At 58.1% G+C, this 16,186-nt stretch overlaps 2 protein-coding genes across 3 annotated transcripts; both read right to left on the reverse strand.

Annotated features, from left to right (window-relative positions):
- Window positions 1–1,466: 1,466 nt before the first annotated feature.
- LOC139320773 (programmed cell death protein 4-like) lies at window positions 1,467–6,894 on the reverse strand. Of its 2 annotated transcripts, none has more exons than XM_070949218.1 (11): window positions 6,785–6,894; window positions 6,201–6,480; window positions 6,012–6,109; window positions 5,505–5,618; window positions 4,310–4,531; window positions 4,128–4,225; window positions 3,865–3,979; window positions 3,119–3,226; window positions 2,802–2,912; window positions 2,556–2,695; window positions 1,467–2,283 (listed from the first exon to the last, which is right to left on the reverse strand). In XM_070949218.1, exons 1-11 carry the CDS (start codon window positions 6,851–6,853, stop codon window positions 2,232–2,234), a joined length of 1,407 nt encoding a protein of 468 aa, XP_070805319.1. In that variant the 5' UTR covers window positions 6,854–6,894; the 3' UTR covers window positions 1,467–2,231. The 2 variants fall into 2 exon arrangements, with proteins under 2 accessions (XP_070805319.1, XP_070805318.1); XM_070949217.1 differs by having other exon boundaries at window positions 6,201–6,483; window positions 6,785–6,892.
- A 1,356-nt stretch (window positions 6,895–8,250) lies between these two features.
- On the reverse strand, window positions 8,251–15,037 carry CCDC142 (coiled-coil domain containing 142). The gene is given in 11 exon segments (XM_070948479.1): window positions 8,251–9,491; window positions 9,812–10,020; window positions 10,101–10,278; window positions 10,544–10,658; window positions 11,304–11,444; window positions 11,709–11,866; window positions 11,957–12,115; window positions 12,262–12,348; window positions 13,149–13,356; window positions 13,358–14,451; window positions 14,893–15,037. Coding segments are annotated over 11 exon segments (2,646 nt in total). The 5' UTR covers window positions 14,927–15,037; the 3' UTR covers window positions 8,251–9,228.
- Window positions 15,038–16,186: the final 1,149 nt, after the last annotated feature.

Here is a 16,186-nt window from a genome sequence, read left to right on the forward strand (position 1 = left end):
CCTTCCTGTTGGCTGCAACCTCGGCCGTTGCTTTGGAGGCGAAGGCGGCTTGTTGGAGAGGATCCTCCCCGTTTCTCCTCATGATGCAGAGACAAATCTCATCGCAGCTGTTGACAAACCGACTAAATCACCGAAACAGGGTAATAACAGAATTGGAAGGGACCTTAAGAGGTCCTCAAGCAGGAGAAGCCATATGATGATAGCAGTCTTCCAATATTTAAGAGGGTGCCACAAAAAAGAGCCAACCTATTCTCTAAAGCACCCAAACACAGGACCAGAAGCAACAGATGGAAACTAATCAAGGAGAGATTAGCAACCTGGCTCTCCGGGAAAACAATCAGTGGAAGGCCTTCCCTCCAGAAGCTGAGTGCTCCAACATTGGAGGATTTTAAGAAGAGATTGGACAGCCATTTATCTGAAATGGTAAAGGGTCTCCTGTGTGAGCATGTGCTTGGAGTAGAAAACCCCAAAGGTCCTTTCTAAATCTGTTTTTTTATTTATTTATTTATATGCCGCCCTTCTCCGGAGACTCAGGGTGGCTTACAATGCGTTAAGCAATAGCCTTCATTCTTTTGTATATTTTATACAAAGTCAGCTTATTGCCCCCACAAACTGGGTCCTCATTTCACCTACCTTAGAAAGGATGGAAGGCTGAGTCAACCTTGAGCCTTGGAGAGATTCGAACCAGCAGAAATTGCAGGCAGCTGTGTTAATAACAGGGTGCACTAAACCACTGTACTATCAAGGCTCTGTCAAGATCACAAATGATAATACTGCTTTATATCACACTGGTGACAGTTCTGGTCACAATACAAGAGACTCTAGAAAGCATGCAAGAGAAGAGCAAGGAAGATGACAAGAGTCTGGATGGAGCTAAATTGTATGATGAATGGTTGTGGGAGCTGGGTATGTCTAGTCTATTGAAGAGAAGGACTAGGGGGAGACATGGAAACTATCATCAAGTACCTGAGGAATCATCACAGAAGAGGACTGACTTATTCTCCAAAGCACCAGAGAGCAGGACAAGAAGTAATGGGTGGAAGCTTGTTAAAGAGAGTGACTGCCTAGAAGTATGAAAAGAATGAAACAGTTTGTCTCCTGGAGTTGTGGCCACTCCACCAATGGAGGACTTCAAAAACAGACTGGACAACAGTTTGACCAGGATGGTGTAAGGCTCCTGCCTTGACCAGAGGGTTGTACCATTAGACTCCAGAGATCCCTTCCAGTCCAATGATTTTGTTCTAAATCTATAATTTCACAATTGAGCATTTCATGTGAAAACAGCTTTCTTTGAATCTATTCAGGAGTTCCAGCTGCACATTGAATCCTGTACATTGGGGGGGAAGGAGGGGTTCCTTGTAAGACACCCTATACTCATGTTTTTGCGAGTGAGATGCCACTCTTTACTTCCAAAAACAAATGACCAAATAGCTATTCTGTTTGCAGCAAGAGACAAGATGCCTGAGCCCTTTTGAGTAAATCATTTATTTTAATTTCCCATTACCACCTTTGCCTGAAAGACCATTAAGCAGTTTGGCATGATTCCCTCCTGCACTGATGTCCACTTGTTCAGCTCTCTGCCAGTCATGGGTAGCGCCAAGCAGCAGCAGCAGCTCCCCTTTAACCCAGGCAGTCAGGGTGCTCAGCTGCTCTCTCCTCAGCCCTCAACCCAGCCAGCCCCCCGCCTGCATCTGTGGGTGGCAAGGGGGCTTCAAGGGGTCCTGGGAACAGGAGGTTCTTTGGCTGCAGGGAGTCAGCTGTCCTTCCCACAGTGCCTTGGAACTAGCTGCACAAGACAGAAACCAAACCGCTCTGTGCTAGCCAGAGGCTGCAAGGGAAGTGCCCCTCCTCTGCCTTCTCAGCCCTGCTGCCCAGCAAATCCAAACAGCACCACCACCACTACTGCAGCAGTTCCAGCTGGCCTGAGGCTTCCTGAGATGAATTGCTGGTGGCAGCCGCACTGTGGGAGTGGGCATGTGGATATGCCCTGCGGGAGAACAAGCCTTCCTCTTTCTCCTGCTTTTACCGAACCACCGCCCCTCATTGGTCAGGCAGAAGTGCAGGTCCCCAGTTCACTCCCGACAGATCTCCCGCCCGCTGGACACGCTGCTCGGGGAAGGGGAATAGTGGGTGCTCAGCAAAGGTTTCTGGGCTCCTCTGTTGACTGGCAGGTTTGGCTGGGTTGAAGGCATTGCTGGGGGGGGGGGAGTGGGGGTGGTGAAATCTTCCAGTTATTGCTTGATTTGGCCGCCGTCTCCTTCACTGACAAAGCGCTTCCGGCCCCTGAGGAGAAGGAGGGGAGTTAGAAGCCAGGGCAGGATGACCAGTGTGTCTCCTGAGCTGTTCACAAGACCATCTGATCCTCTCTCATCTCAACTGGCTGCCTCTTGTGCCCTCAAGCGTGCAGAAGAGCCCTTAAAGAGGAACATCTGGACACAACTTTTCTAAAACAGGCCAGGAAGCTGTTTCACAGATAGTTGGTGGGGGTGGGTCAGTTCTTCCCTGAAGCCAACATGGTTCCCCTGCCCAGGCAAAAATGCTTGGGGAGGACCTACCGGGCAGGGCAGGTCTCTCTCAGCTGCCTGGTGATAACACCCTCCTCAAAGCAGAGATCCACCATCCGCTCGAGAATGCTGTAGGCCAGCGGCACGTCCAGACTGATGTCTCCAAGCTCATTGTAGACCCGCTGGAAGCCCTGAGACAGATGGGAAGGGGGAGAGGGGGGCTTGTTGCAGGCAGGTTCTCAGGAGCCACCACCCTGTGAGTGGCAAAGGCTCAGCTGGAGCCCCTCCGGGTCTTACCCGGTTCATCTGATCCAGGGTCACCAGACCCGTCTGCCACAGCACTTTCAGCAGCTTCACCATCATGGCAACGGCCGTATCTCCCGAAGACTCCATCACCATCACCACAGCCTGGCATGAACACGGGGGGCATGAACCCACAGCAAGAGTGGGCAAGGCAGGGATTGCCGACCATCAGCCCAGTCGGCAAAGCAGGCCCGACTAAGCACTGGCCTACCAAGGAGGTGAGAGCTCCCTGCCCTGGGCCTGGCCAGTCTGATCGTGGTGTTCTCCCTCCCCACCAGCTCCAGAACAGGAGAGCTCCTGCCCTTCTTTACCTCGTAAACAAGCTCATGGTGGAAGTGGGGCACCTCAAGTTGGCGCAGGCAGCGTTCGGCCTCAGACACCTCTCCAGAGAGCAGGTATTCACGCAGCAGGAGGTTCATCTGGGGAAGGGGAGTTAGGGGCTGCAGTCCAGTCAAGTCTTGGGTGCAGCTTCTCAAGACTTTTTGGAGAGCAGAAGAGCTCTGCACCAGACCCCAGCCTGGTGCAGAGCTCTTCTGCATTGCTAGAGTCCCACAGGCCCCCCCACCGCCACTTTATAATTCCTGTACCTCCCCTCCCACTTCACAGCACTACACACACTGCCCAGTCCATCCTGAGGTCTCCAAGGCCCCTCTCCTTTATTCTATGCATTTGGAGACCCCTTCCTAGGTAGGGAGCTGCTCTGTGTTTCACCAGCGCATTTTAATAAGTCTTATAAACTGGGTTTGGCTATTTTCAGTACCAAGCTTGAATTCATTAATTAAGAACTGTTGCTGGAATTGATTTCTTATTCTCCTGCAGCCTTGCAACTTCACAGCCTTTGCTTCCTGAGGCCTGCAGCTCCTTTGCATGCTTACTTCCCTTGAGCATGGAGCAGCCTCCCTCCCTCCGCATGCCTGGCTCCAAAGGCATTCCTCGGTCAGTCACCCCTTCTCGAACCCCGTGCATTTGGCTGATGACCAAGCATCCAAAGGCCACTCAAGAACCGCCAGAGACGCAGTCAAGGGCAGACCAAGCGTCCCCACTTCCAGCTCTTCACCTCCTTGATCAGATGCTTGACTGGCCTCTGGCCGCCCCCCACGCCCCACACGTTGTCCAGCTGATTGACGTCTCGCTTGATGCGCAGCAGGACGGCAGCACGATCCAGAGCAGCCCTGCAGGGAAAGAAAAGGATATCCAGCAACCGAGGGAAGAGCCAGACTGTGTGTTTTGTGTCTTGTGTCTCTCACACACTTCCCGTTAGCCCGGGGGTGGCCTTCCCTCCCCCCGAGGGCAGAGCATGCACGAGGCTGGCCTTCTCACCGTGCGTGCTCACAGTCCACACGGCCCTTGTAGCGCTCGAGGAAGTTGAGGGGGAGCGCGTGGTCAGCCACAGCCCGGGCGATGAACTGACCCAACATCTGCACAGGCAAGACAAGGGGCCGCAAGGTCAGGGGCCACGGTGTCCAGAAGAGGAACCCCCCCCCTTCCTGGGCAGAACTGACCTGCGGTGCCTCAGGTGTGTCAAGAATGAGGTCGGGGAGGTCATGCAGCATCCCATCGAAAGCAGCCGCAATGTCCTCGGCACTCAGCACCTTTCCCACCAAGTCCGAGAGCAGGCGGGAGGTCAGCTCGCGATGGCTAGCTTTCCCCTCCAGAGAGAGCACCACAGCCAGCGAGGACACAGCTGCCTTGTGCCCCCCCAAGTTCAGATTCCGAAGCAGCTCCTGACAAAGGAGGGAAGAGGGGCCAGGTGAGGGCTGTGCCTCTACCAGTCGAGGTGTGGCCTTGCTGGGACCCCCGAGCCCGAGCTATATGCTTCTCAGGGCTTCTGCAAGCAGCAGAGACACTGAGTTTACTGTCTTGCATGAGGGATTTAAATCGACTTGCAGGAGCTGCACTTTTAGTACAGGCAAGATTATCTTCAAAGATAATCACATGATTTAAAAGGCCTGTACAATGCAGAGAGACTCACTTCAATGAAAGGCCAAAACACACAGCAGGTCAAACTGCTCCAGAGAAGTCAACCCAGTTAAAAGAAACCATCTGTGTTAAAAATTCTATCCAATTTTCAAGGTATAAAAGAACTTTTAAAAAGAAACCCATCAGCTTTTTATGAAGCTTTGGCTTCAGCAAGAGAGATCCTAAGAACAGCCTTTACAGGAGCCCTCAGACCCAGAGGACTTAAACTCAGCTAATTTTGGAGGCTGGAAGTGCTGCTTCCATCAGCCCTTCTGCTGGGACCCCGCCTGGCGCTTCCCTGTGCCAGGAATGCCACCCTGAGCAGTTCCTGGCTTCCCTTTCAAGCAGACCTCCAAGATGGCTGGACACAAGTGAAGAGAAACGGGCTTGGAGGAAAGCCCTTGAAGGCAGCACTCTGCCCCAGCACAAAAGAGCCTCAGATCGGTCCTCCCTCACCACTTTCATCAAAGCACCCTCCTTTTTCACTTTTTTCTTCTTTTGACATTTCAGCTGGCTTTCCAACTAAATCTCCTGGATCCATGGCTGACCGAGTGAACCTGAGTTCAGTGATCTCAACTAGAGACAAGCATACTAATTAGAGCCTCTCCTGATTAGACAACCCAGCCCCTCCTTCAGGCTCTGTGCCTGTGAGTGGTCCAGAAGCTCCCTCTTGCAGGGGGGGGTGTTCCCTGCCTGAAAAAACTGGGGGGGGGAAATTCTACTCCTGCTAAGACTCACCACCACTTCCAGGGTGTCTCCGTGCTCAAAATATTCCAGCACCATCGGCTGCACAGTCTTCTCCAGCTCCTCTTCCTCCAGCTCAGGCACCACCGTGGCATAGACAGTCTTTCCCTAAAAAAAGTCCAGCGGCCATTAAAGACCCTCCTTCCTGGGCTTCCTCCCTAGTCTCTCCTTGGCCTCAGACCTGGCCCTTCAAGAGCTACCTGGCCTCTGGGCCATCACCACTGCCCAAGTCTGCTTCAGCTGGGACCTCCAAGAGGAAAGGCCGGGAGCACCAACCCTGCTGAACAACTAAGAGGCTTGCAGTGGCTTTAAAGGACCCCCCCAGCGCAGCACCTTCTCCAGCCAAGCCAAGTGGAGGAGGGGGGGCTCAGGGAGGAGGACGCGGTGGGGTGAAGGGCGACTGGGCCTTTTTGTTCCTTTCACCCTCTCAGCCGAGACTTCCAAGCTTTTCCTGGGAGGCTTTTTAAACCCAGCCCCCCCTCCCCCCCCCCCAGGCGGTACCTGCGCAGCCTCGTCGTAGTTGGGGTCCCGGGCATCCGGCTCCTGGTAGCTGTAGACAAGCCCAGGCGCTCCCCAGACGCCTTTGCCCCCTGCCCCGCCTGGAAAGAGGGAGGGGGCTGTCAGGCCTGCTCCCCGGGCAGCACCGCCCGAGCTCCAGGACCGCCCCGCGAGCGGGCTCGGCCGCCCTACCTTTCTTGGGCAGGCCGCGGCCCTTCCCCATGCGGGACTTGCGGTCGTGGTTCTTGCCCTTCGGGCTGCTGGGCTCCGGCTCCGGCTCCCCCTTTTCGGGGAGGCCTTCCCGGGGGGAATCGCGGGAGGAGGTCCGCCGCAGCCGCCGCTTCCCCTTGGCCTTCAGCCGGGCTTCGTGCAGCGCCTTCTCCTGCAGGCTCCACGGCTGCGCCTCTCCGTCCACCCCCTCCAGCTCCTCGGCCAGCGCATCGGCCGCCTCGCCGCCCGCTCTGTCCGGGACCTGCTGGGGGGGAGGGGGCGCAGGCAAGGAGTCAGGCCGGGGGGGGGGGGAGGACGCGGCCCGAGGAGCTTCCCGCCCAGCCAGCGCTCGCCGTCTGGGCCGCCCGGGAATCGGGGCCGGGGCGGCCGCTCGGCGGGACGGAGCAGGCCGGGGTCCGCCTCCCCGCCGCGCCCGGGGGCTCCGGCTTGGCTCCGCGCCAGCGGGGGGAGGCCGCGGCCAGGAGGGCGGCCAATGGCAGCGCCGCGGCGGGGAGCCGCCCCCGCCCGGACGGGGCCCAATGCGCGGGGAGGGGCGCGGCACTTGCCGGCGGGAAGGGGCCACGGTCGCCCCGTAGCAGCTCCCCAGAGCTGGCCGGGATGGCCGAGGCCGACATGAGGAGAGCGAGAGAGAGGCCGCCCCGCCAGCCGCCACCGCCGCCCCGCCGGAAATGCGCCCGGAAGAGGCGGGGCCGAGGGCGCCGAGGCTGCCGGAACTGGTAGTCCGGCCAGCCTGGGGCTTTCCCGCAGAGGGTTCGGGCCGTGGCTGCCCCGGGAAGCCGTTCTTGCTGTGGGGGCTCCTCGGCCTCAGACCCGGAGCGAGAAGGGCTGCTCGCCGGTTCCCTCCCGGTCTGGTTGCGGCACAACCTGTTTCCCAGCGTTTTGGGTTGTCCCAAAGGTGCTTCCCCCCCCCCCCTTCAAAAGGCAACTGGGCCTTTTCCCCCCTTGGAGGCGTTTCGCTTTTCATCCAAGAAGCTTCTTCGGGCAGAAGGCAAAGGGCTCGAACCCCCCGCAATCCCCCAGCCAGCCCTGCGGGAAAGCCTGGCGGGCAGCGCTCGAGATCCGCAACGTCCCCCCCCACGGGCAGCCTCTGTCTCCGGGGCGATGGGGAAAGCCGCCTCCCCGTTCTTCCTGGGCTCCGCTCAGCCCCCCTTTCCCTCCCCCCCCCGAACCACCCCATTTGCCCCGAAGGGAACTCGGGCGATAGCTGTCAAGAACTGCTTGACAGTGGCGAACCTCTTCGGCGAGGGAGGAAGGCAGGACCTCCTGAATCCACCTCCGGGTGCGACCTCCGCTGCCTGATCTGCGTCTCCCGACACAGAATCCTACCTTTTTCTCTTTAAATTCCAAATATGTTTGAGCGTTTTCCTTTTGCTTCAAATCAGAAAAAGCCTAGTGCTCTGCGGTTGGGCAGGTCACGAATAGCACCTCCGAAGCCCTTGGCCTTTGGGGAGGGGGAATACAAGCCAGGGTAGTGAGCAGCTCCTCACGTTCAATCTTGGTGGATCAACTCTTGCATCAATGACATTCGGGAAATTTGCCAGGTTCAGGCTCAGAGATTTAACCCATGTTCTGTGTCCACACATTGCACCAAACCGGAGGTGGGTTTCAGCAGGTTCCGACCAGTTCTGGAGTATCGGTAGCAGAAATTCTGACTATCCACGCCCCCATCTATTCTCTGCCTCCCAAGTCCCAGCTGATCGGGAGGAAATGGGGATTTTGCAGTAACCTTCCCCTGGGTTGGGGAGGGAATGGAGATTTTACAGTATCCTTCCCCTGCCACGCCCACCAAGCCACACCCACAGAACTGGTAGTAAAAACTTTTGAAACCCACCACTGCACCAAACCATAAACTAACCATAGGCTTACTTCATATAACAAAATCAGCCAAGAAAAATAAACCCCAACCAAAGATGACACCAGGTTTCTGCAGAGAAAGAGATGCTATCTATAGAACAAACCACCTTGGGAAACTGTGAGGTATATCATAACCTTTATTTCTCTTTCACACAAGATGAATGTAGAAATCAGTCATCTGTTTCTGCCTGGGGAAGATCTCCAAATGTATCACTGACAACCAGCCTCTGAAGCCATCGGGCCAGGAAGGGGCTTCCCTGAGTCTCCCTGAGCATCAGGACACCTGCCTGAGCTGCCACCCATCCGCCTCCTCCGGCTGCCCAGCAACAGTGTAGAGACAAACAGCAGCCAACAGTTTCAAAAGACCAGCAACCACCCAGGGCTTTTTGGTGTCTGAGAGGTAACAACTTTTGTTAAGGCCAAGATGCCGGATGGTCAGATGCGGATGGTTCAAAGAGGAAAAGGATTTTGAGGGCTAGGGACAAATGGCACACTTTCAGGTCCCTGCCTAAGGAGAGAAAACCGGGCCTCACAGAAGCTGTAGCATCTGTGCATCTCCTGCAAGGCAGGCTGGGCAGGGGGTGGAGGTGGCCAGGCCTTTGCATCACCTGCGCAAGCCTCCTCCTCCCCCTCCCAAACATCCCAAGAAATGCCCCAATTGCACTTACTAGCACCCGAGTCCCAGATGCCCCCTAAAGGGGAGCGGGTAACAGAACCAAGAGGGTGAGGGTCCTGCAGGGCCAGCCCTTCACCTCGCTCCCTGCTCTTTCAAGCAGAAGACGACCCAGGAGCCAGACCAGTTGTCCCCACCCTGCGCTACAGCCCAGCCGAGCCTCCCTCATCCTGCAGAATGCCCAGCCAGGACGAGGAATTGCTCCGAGTCAGAGCAAGAGGCTGCTACTTGTGGATTTGCTCCTATACCAAAATCAGGGCTTGCCAATTGTCAGGGGTGGGGGGCTTGCAGAAACTTGCTGGAGCAAGGAAGCCCTCCAAGGAACTGGGCTCTTTCCCACACCTCCAGCCCCCACTTCCAGGGAGGCTGGAAGGCCCAGACGTCCCGAAGGAGGGAGGGCTGTTTCACGCAGGGCAGGCAGAGATCAGGTGCTGGAGGCCCAGCTGGATCCAGGGCTGCTGCTCAAGTCTCCGAAGGGTGGTTCATGCACGAGAGGGCAGGCATCCTCCAGTGGCGGGCCCCATGCAGCCGCAGCGCCAGCCACTCCTGCTGGGCCAGGCTCAGGTAAGTCTCGGAGCTTGTGCCACCCCCGGGGGCATGGCTCAGCAAGTCAGCTGCCCAGCTCTCTGGCCCAGCTCGAGCATGGACGGACAGCCCTTCCAGGTGTTCCAGATTGCTCAGGCTGCCTGGGCTGCTGTGCCAGGATCGCATTCCATCACGTGAGCCTGGAGCGGAGGAGGAGGAAGTGGGGGGGACTCAGCACAGAGGAAGCAGGACAAAGGCCACCAAGCAAGAGAGCCAGCCATGGCAAGAACCCTGGGCAGCATGGATGGATGGGCACTAAGACCTCTTGCACTGGGGCACTTTCCCAGCCATGCCATGTCTCCTGAGCTGGGACCCTTCTGTGGCCTGTGGCTCCAAATCCCAGCCCTTGGCCACTCTAGCCAGTCAAGTGCTCCCCTTCCACAGGGCCACGCAATGAGAGGGCGGGGTACCCACTACCCTCCTCCAGCTCTGCCTTACCCCGCCCCCAGGCAGCACTCACAGCACTTTTGCAGGGCATCCCAGCTGTGTGAGGACAAGGCGCCCTTGCTGGGCTGCTGGAGGAGGCAGGCGATGGCATTGTCCGTTTGTTGGAAGACCCGAAGGGAGAAAACCAGCTGCTTCACCTCTGCGGGCAACTCGTACTCCTCCAACTGCAGGGCTTCGCGCACCAGATCGAAGTCCCGCTTCAGCTGCAGGGCTCCCTGGAGGCTGAAAGGGTCAGTTGGCAAAGGGTGCCTGCCAGCCGGACCAGCCCACCCAGCCAAGGGCCCTCCGACAGGCCAACTCACCTGAACTTGATCTTCTGGGCCAGAATGTGCTCCATCCAGACTTCCAAGAATGCCGTTGTGATCTGGCTGAGGACCAGAGTCTGAGAATCCCGGGGCAGCCACCGGACGCCTTGAATGACCGGAGCTAGGACAGCTTGGGCTGCAACCTGGGCATACTCGCTGGCAGCAGAGGGTGGCTCTGCAGGGGCAGGGCGGGTGAGGGCAGGCGCAGTCAGAGGCAGGCAACAGCTGCTGTCCCTCTTTAGTGCCCTGCCCCCCGGCCCCTTGGGATGGTCTACAAATCACGCCCCCCCCCCTTGCTGTTTGAAGGAGAAGGACATGTTCCAGGTTTTGCAAACCCTTCTGCCGGTCAGAGGAACAGGCCTGGCCAGGCTGAATGAACTACCAGTGCCCGGCCTTGCAAAGAGAGCCCTAGTCCTCTGCCACCTTCCATTCACGCATACCTGCCTGGAGGGCGAGACGCCAGTATTTGCCAAGCGGCATGGCCTGTCCGAAGACCTCTGTTGACACACGTCTGCAGTCCAAACAAAACAACTCCAGCACGTCATTTGCAAAAAGCTGTAGGTGAAAAAGGGTGGCATGTGCAACTCTGGACTGCCTCATGCCCCTAACCTGGCCCGGCCCCAGGCCCACCCATGCTAGGAGCCCAAGGGCCCTTTTTGTCTTCTTCTTCATTCTCCTCCTCTTCCAAGCTCAAGACATCACTGAGGTCTTTAGAGCCCCCCCAACCCCCAGCCGCTTTGCCCAGGGAACAAACTCAACTGCCCGGCTCCTGCCTGGGCCCACCCAGTCAAGGAGCCACCTTCTCTGCTAGTGAAATTTCCTTGATCTGTCAGAACGTCTCTTGGAACCGGCCTTCCTGCAGTCCACAATTTGGTGTAATGGGAGACTGCAAGCTCAAGCCAGCTGATGACTTTGGGCCAGTCCCCTTTTTTGGCCCAATCCACCACAGAGGATGAAGGGAAGCAACATGGAGTTTCTGCCGCCACGAAAACAGCTGAGATTTCAAGCAATGGAGACCAGAGCTGACTTTCAAGCATCCTTATGGGCCTGCTAGGACCAGGGTTCCTGCAGAAGAGGGTGGGAAGCCTATGGCGGCATCTCCTGACCTTGTTGGACTCCTCAATAGCCCCAGTAGGCTTGTCCAACAACCTTCCTGGGCCACAGGCTCCTCACTCCAGCTCTCCAAGGCCACAGGCTTACTTGGATGCTGGTGGTTGCCGAATGGACTTGCAGGCTCAGCTCCCGCTCCCGATGAGAGGCCAGAGGGCTCTGCTTCCACCTGTCCTCTAAGAAGGCCCTGCTCACCAGCACCAACATCTTCCTGGCTTCAGTTTTCAGCAGCTGCAAGAAAAAGCTTCTGTCCTTGCAGATTACAACAAGGAGCTTCCTTTGGGGCTCCCAGGCAATCCTCTCATCTCAACCACCAGAACCCCCTCCCTTCTTCTGGGACGCTTGCATGCCGAGGCCCATCAACAACCCCTGTGTTCGGAATGATGAGTTCCAGAAGGCCTTCTTCCAGGCTCCATTGGCTACAATACAACTGAGGAAAACTGAGGCCTGCTTCTGTCAACTGTGGGCCAGGAGGGCTCAGGTTCAGCTGCTTACCTGCAGATCCCCTTGGGCCACAAGGAGGAACTGGCCGAGGGACCAGGAGGCCAAGTACTGGTAGGCTTTGCTCATGGTCCAGTAGGAAGAGGCATGGCAGGTAGCCACTGCAAGGGAAAGCAGGTGCAGGTGGAGGCTGGCAGGGACCAGGTGCTGCCCTGTGAAAGAAAAACAAGCTCAGCTGGCAAAGAGCCCTCCCTGCCTGCCTCCCCTCAACCCCAAGGCAAAGAACAAGCTGAAAGACCCACCTGGGCCACCATGGAAAGGCTGGATCTCCAGGCATCTCATGCTGAAGGCCAGGAGCAGGAAGAGGCTCTGCAAAACCTGTCCTGTCTGGCTGCAGGCCACAGTCGTGGGCTTGGGAAAGCATCTGTCCACAAGGCTGGTGCCCAGAGCATGGCAGAACCCTGGGCAAAGAGGGTCGGAATGCAGTTCTCCCTTCATCAGTAACCCTGATGGCTCTCAAACAGGATGGGAATTGGCCCGTCCTGAGCCATCACAACCCAGGCTGCCCACAGCCCCCACTCCTGACTCTCCCCCACGAGGACCCTACCTGGATCCCATTGCCACAGGGCATCATGCTTGAGCAGGCAAAGTGCCACATCCTTCAGTTCCTCTGCAGCCTCCACAGGCAGGCAAGCTGGAAACAGAAACAGACGTTCATGATGGTTTCAGTCTGGCAGGAGGCAAAGCCTTTGCTCGTCCCGGGAAAGATGACGGAGGGCAGAACTTCACAGGGTAGGCAGAAAGTCTGAGAGCAGGCAGGCGGGGCGGGGGCTCCCCGGGGGACATTCCCTGGCATCGGGGAGGTTGAGGTGGAAGGTCTGAGAGCTGCCAAATTCTACAGCGTTCATCAAAATGACCATGTGTAGCTATGCAAACTCCATCCTGTGCTTCACAAAGCACGCATAAAAGGGCCTGCGTGATGTCGACACGTACAAGGCATCCACAGCTTCACAGTCCCCTCAGTGAAAGGCACCTCTGCCACCCTCAAAACAGGAACTGGGCGGAGAATGTTCTTGGAAGAGAAGCCCCCCCCCCAAATGGAAACACCTCAACCGGGGGACAGGCAGCGAACAAGCCACATCTCCTCCAGTCACACTCATTGGGGCCAAGATGGCAACAGTTGTGCTGGGAAACGTTTTGAGTGTCACGTGCTGAGCAAGGCCAAAATCCACTTGAGAAAAAAAATCCCACGAAATATTCCACTGGCAAGAAACAAGTCTCTCCAGAAAATGGGGACCTTGCTGCCACGCTACATTTCTTACACTATCTGAATTCTTGAGGGTCCAGTCAGGGCAGACTTCAGACGGGCAGAGCCAGGGCCCAAGGAGGCATTTCAAGGTCTGCAGAAACCTCTGGAACTGCCTGTATTCCCCCCCTGCCCCCGCCCTGGCTAGCACCCAGCACTCATCCCTGCCCCCACCGTGCCCGACTTACCCTCCGCCAGAGCGTCAGTCACCCGCTGGCCCAGGGCAGCCCCGGCTCCCCTCTGAAACTGAGCCCGATGCGCTTGGAGCTCCAGCTGGCGCACCCAGGAGGTTGACACTGCTTTCCAGAAGAGGGGCCGGTATTCGGCGCAGAACGTCACAGCCACTTTGGCGAAGGAGGCATCCAGCCAATCAGAAGACTTCCAGCTGGGCAGTGGGGGTAGTGGCCAGGCCCTGAGCTGCATCGGGGCCCCCCTGGGGCTGGTCCCATTTGGGCTGGTGCAGGAGGCGATGTCTCAGGCCGCCAGTGGATGCAAGCAATTCTGGCAGCAGAGCTGTGACCGTCTCCTCCTCCTCTCGGCACAAGGCCTGCAGGTGTGCAGGGAGGCCCTCGCCCGCCCCAGAAGTGTCAGCGGCTGTGGGCCTCAGATCGCTGGTCCCTGCCTGCTGCCAAGGGAGTAGCAGAGACAGTCTCTCGCCAGCCAGGCGTCCTCTTTCGGCGGCCAAGACAGCCAGCACCCTTTCCACAGAGAAGGCCTGCACCCCTTGTTGCCCTGGAGCTCTAGGCCCCGGCTTGGCTCTCTGCAGGCCCCACTCATTCAGCCCCTGGTTGTAGCTCTCCAGGCTCCGGAAGGCCTCTGAGAGCAGGGAGATGGGGCCAGGGGCCGAGTGCTGCAGCAGGGCCTCCAAGCATCTCTCCAGGAGGCAGAGAGCCTGCAGGGCCAGCAGCCTGAGGGACTGCTTCATGCGCTTCACAGCCTCAGGCTGCTGAAGCAGTAGGGGCCTCAGCCAGGGGTCCCTGCGCAGGTGGCACTGCAGGCAGCCCCAGTGAGAGGTGTGCACCCGCAGCTCCTGACAGAGTCCCCGCAGCAGGAGGCCCCCATCGGTGCTCTGCCTGCCGGCCGGTGTCACAAAACAACACTCGGTTTCCACCAAGCGGCGCACAAAGTCAGAAGCCGCTTTAAGGCGCCGGCAGTAGTGGCGAGCTAGGCGCAAGCAATGTTGGTGCTGCAGCAGGCTGTCCACTGTCTTGCGCTGATGGGCCACATTGCTCCCCCTGGCCCAGTAGGAGAAAGCCCCCCTGCCCGGATCTGGGGCCGCTTGAAGGCCTGGTGTGCGCAGGCAGCAGCTCATCCCCAGGTAGGTGTTGTCCGTTTGGGCCAGGTGGGCCAGGCCGCCAGGCACCTCCTCCTCACCCTCCTCCTCCTGAGCTGTGCTGCTAGGCTGAGCCAGAAGCAGGTGATGCACGTGGGTAGGTATATGCACTTCTGCATCCGGGAAAGGCCTGGTGATCTCTGCCCACAAACCGGACCCTGTGGGGAAAACAAGGGGTGCTTATAGCCCCTCCTTGGTTTGTCACCCCCTCCCCACCACAAAACAGCTGCTTTCAAGACCCCCACCCTCCGGCCTCCCCAAGTGTTGATGCTCTGGCTAAGGTCCTGGAGCAGAAATGAAGGCCCAGGGGGAGAAGTCCCTCCTGGGTGGCCCCCACCCCACTTTTGCAGGGAAGGCCTCCCGGACAAGCAGCCAGTTGCCTTCCTGGCGGGGGAGTCCAGCTAGAGAAAGAAGGGGGAGAGCAGCCCCGGGTCCGTTGCCCTCACAGCAGAGCCCCGAGAGGCGGCCAAGGCAACCCTTCCCCGGCGTCTTCCAGAAGGGGGAAGGGGCCGCCCCCTGAGTCCCCGCCGCCCTTCAGCCGGAGGCTTCTGGCGGCGTCGGAGCCAGCGAGCACAGCCCCCGCTTCCCCCTCGGCCTACCAGGCTCGGGGTCCCGCCGCCCGCGCTGCTCCATAGCCCGGCGTCCTCTTCCGCGGGGCGGCCCCGAGGGGCTGGAAGCCGCGGGAAATGAGGATGCGCCGGGAGCCTCGGGGAGCTGTTCCTTCGGCCGCAGCCCGCCGCGCCGGGAGCCGCCCCTCTTCACCGGGAGCGCCGTTGCCGGGCGGTTCGGCTCCAGGGGCGGGGCGGGCGGCAGTCACGTGGCGGGCGGCAGAGGCCGGGAGCCGGGGAAAGGCGAGCAGAGCCGTGAGCTGCAGGCGAGAGGCATCCCCCGATCTGGGCCCGGCCTTAGTACGGGTGACGACCCCTCGCCTGGCGGCCCGGCTGCTGCAGGGCTGCTTTTCCCGGAGGTTTCGTAGTTTCTGCGTTTTCTAGCATTTTATTGTTGCGTTTCGTGCCCTGAGCTGAAAGTTTCAAACTGAAGTCGCGGGGCAACTGCGAGGCGTCCGGCCAGGCGAAAGTCCAGGCAGGGTGAAGAACTGGGTGGGGGCGGTGCGAACCCCTCGTTAAACGCAGCAGCCCCTCCTGCCCCGATCCAGTCAAGGGCGCCCGCCGTCACCGCGCTGGTATTAGATGTTTAAGCCGCTTATTTTTGCAAGCATGCTGCTTCCTCCCGTTTCCCCTCCAACCACCACCCTGTGCGGCGGATCCCCATTCCCTTCCCCACCGCTGCAGGATCTCATGCCCTGTGCAGGATGGCCCGAATATGGTGCCAATCGTACAATGCATCCGGAAACTACAGTTGCTCCTGCAGTTGAGACCCACCCCAGAGCAGCAGCCTCTGGGGCAGACCCCACAAACTCTGTTCCCTTATTTTTTTTGTTCATGGCCGAATGTGTTAGATAACCTCTCCATCTATTGAGTGTATAATCCAGTTTGCTATGCAGACCCTTTAAATTAGGTAAAGGACCCCATCCCCCCTTATACTCCCTCAGTTTCAGAGTGAAAACACTCTGGGAATCCTCTCCCTGGGCCTTGAAGGACACCCAGCTCAGAGCACCTCTGCAAGCGAGAGATGCCTGCCGAGAGCCCTGGCCTGGTGTGAAAGTAGCCACTCTGGGGGGCTCCTGGCCAGATGGTAAGAAAGGACGTTCCGGTTTCCCTGAGGCTGGCTTTAATGAAGGGGGGGTGTCCCCCCAAGTCCTTTCCCACCAGCACAATTGCTCCTAACAACTTTTGCTCTTCATTGGGTCATCAGGCTCAGTTGTTTCGTTGTATTTGATTTGATTTTCATCGTTCATAGTGCCAATTTGAGTTTAACATTAATTCTGTTCTC

Source organism: Pituophis catenifer, unplaced genomic scaffold (genome assembly GCF_029215685.1).
Source record: "Pituophis catenifer annectens isolate HBS135680 unplaced genomic scaffold, rPitCat1.0.hap2 SCAF_8, whole genome shotgun sequence".
In the NCBI taxonomy this organism is placed as follows: Eukaryota; Metazoa; Chordata; class Lepidosauria; order Squamata; family Colubridae; genus Pituophis; species Pituophis catenifer.

What these genes read in the sequence shown, in the direction of transcription:
- LOC139320773 (XM_070949217.1), bottom strand. Translation starts at nt 6,853, where the DNA reads ATGTCGGCCTCGGCCATCCCGGCCAGCTCTGGGGAGCTGCTACGGGGC. An exon ending in ACCGTGGCCCCTTCCCGCCG is followed by an intron (nt 6,484 to 6,784) that starts GCAAGTGCCGCG and finishes CCTCCCCCCCAG; the next exon opens with CAGGTCCCGGACAGAGCGGG. An exon ending in CCGCGGCCTGCCCAAGAAAG is followed by an intron (nt 6,110 to 6,200) that starts GTAGGGCGGCCG and finishes CCCTCTTTCCAG; the next exon opens with GCGGGGCAGGGGGCAAAGGC.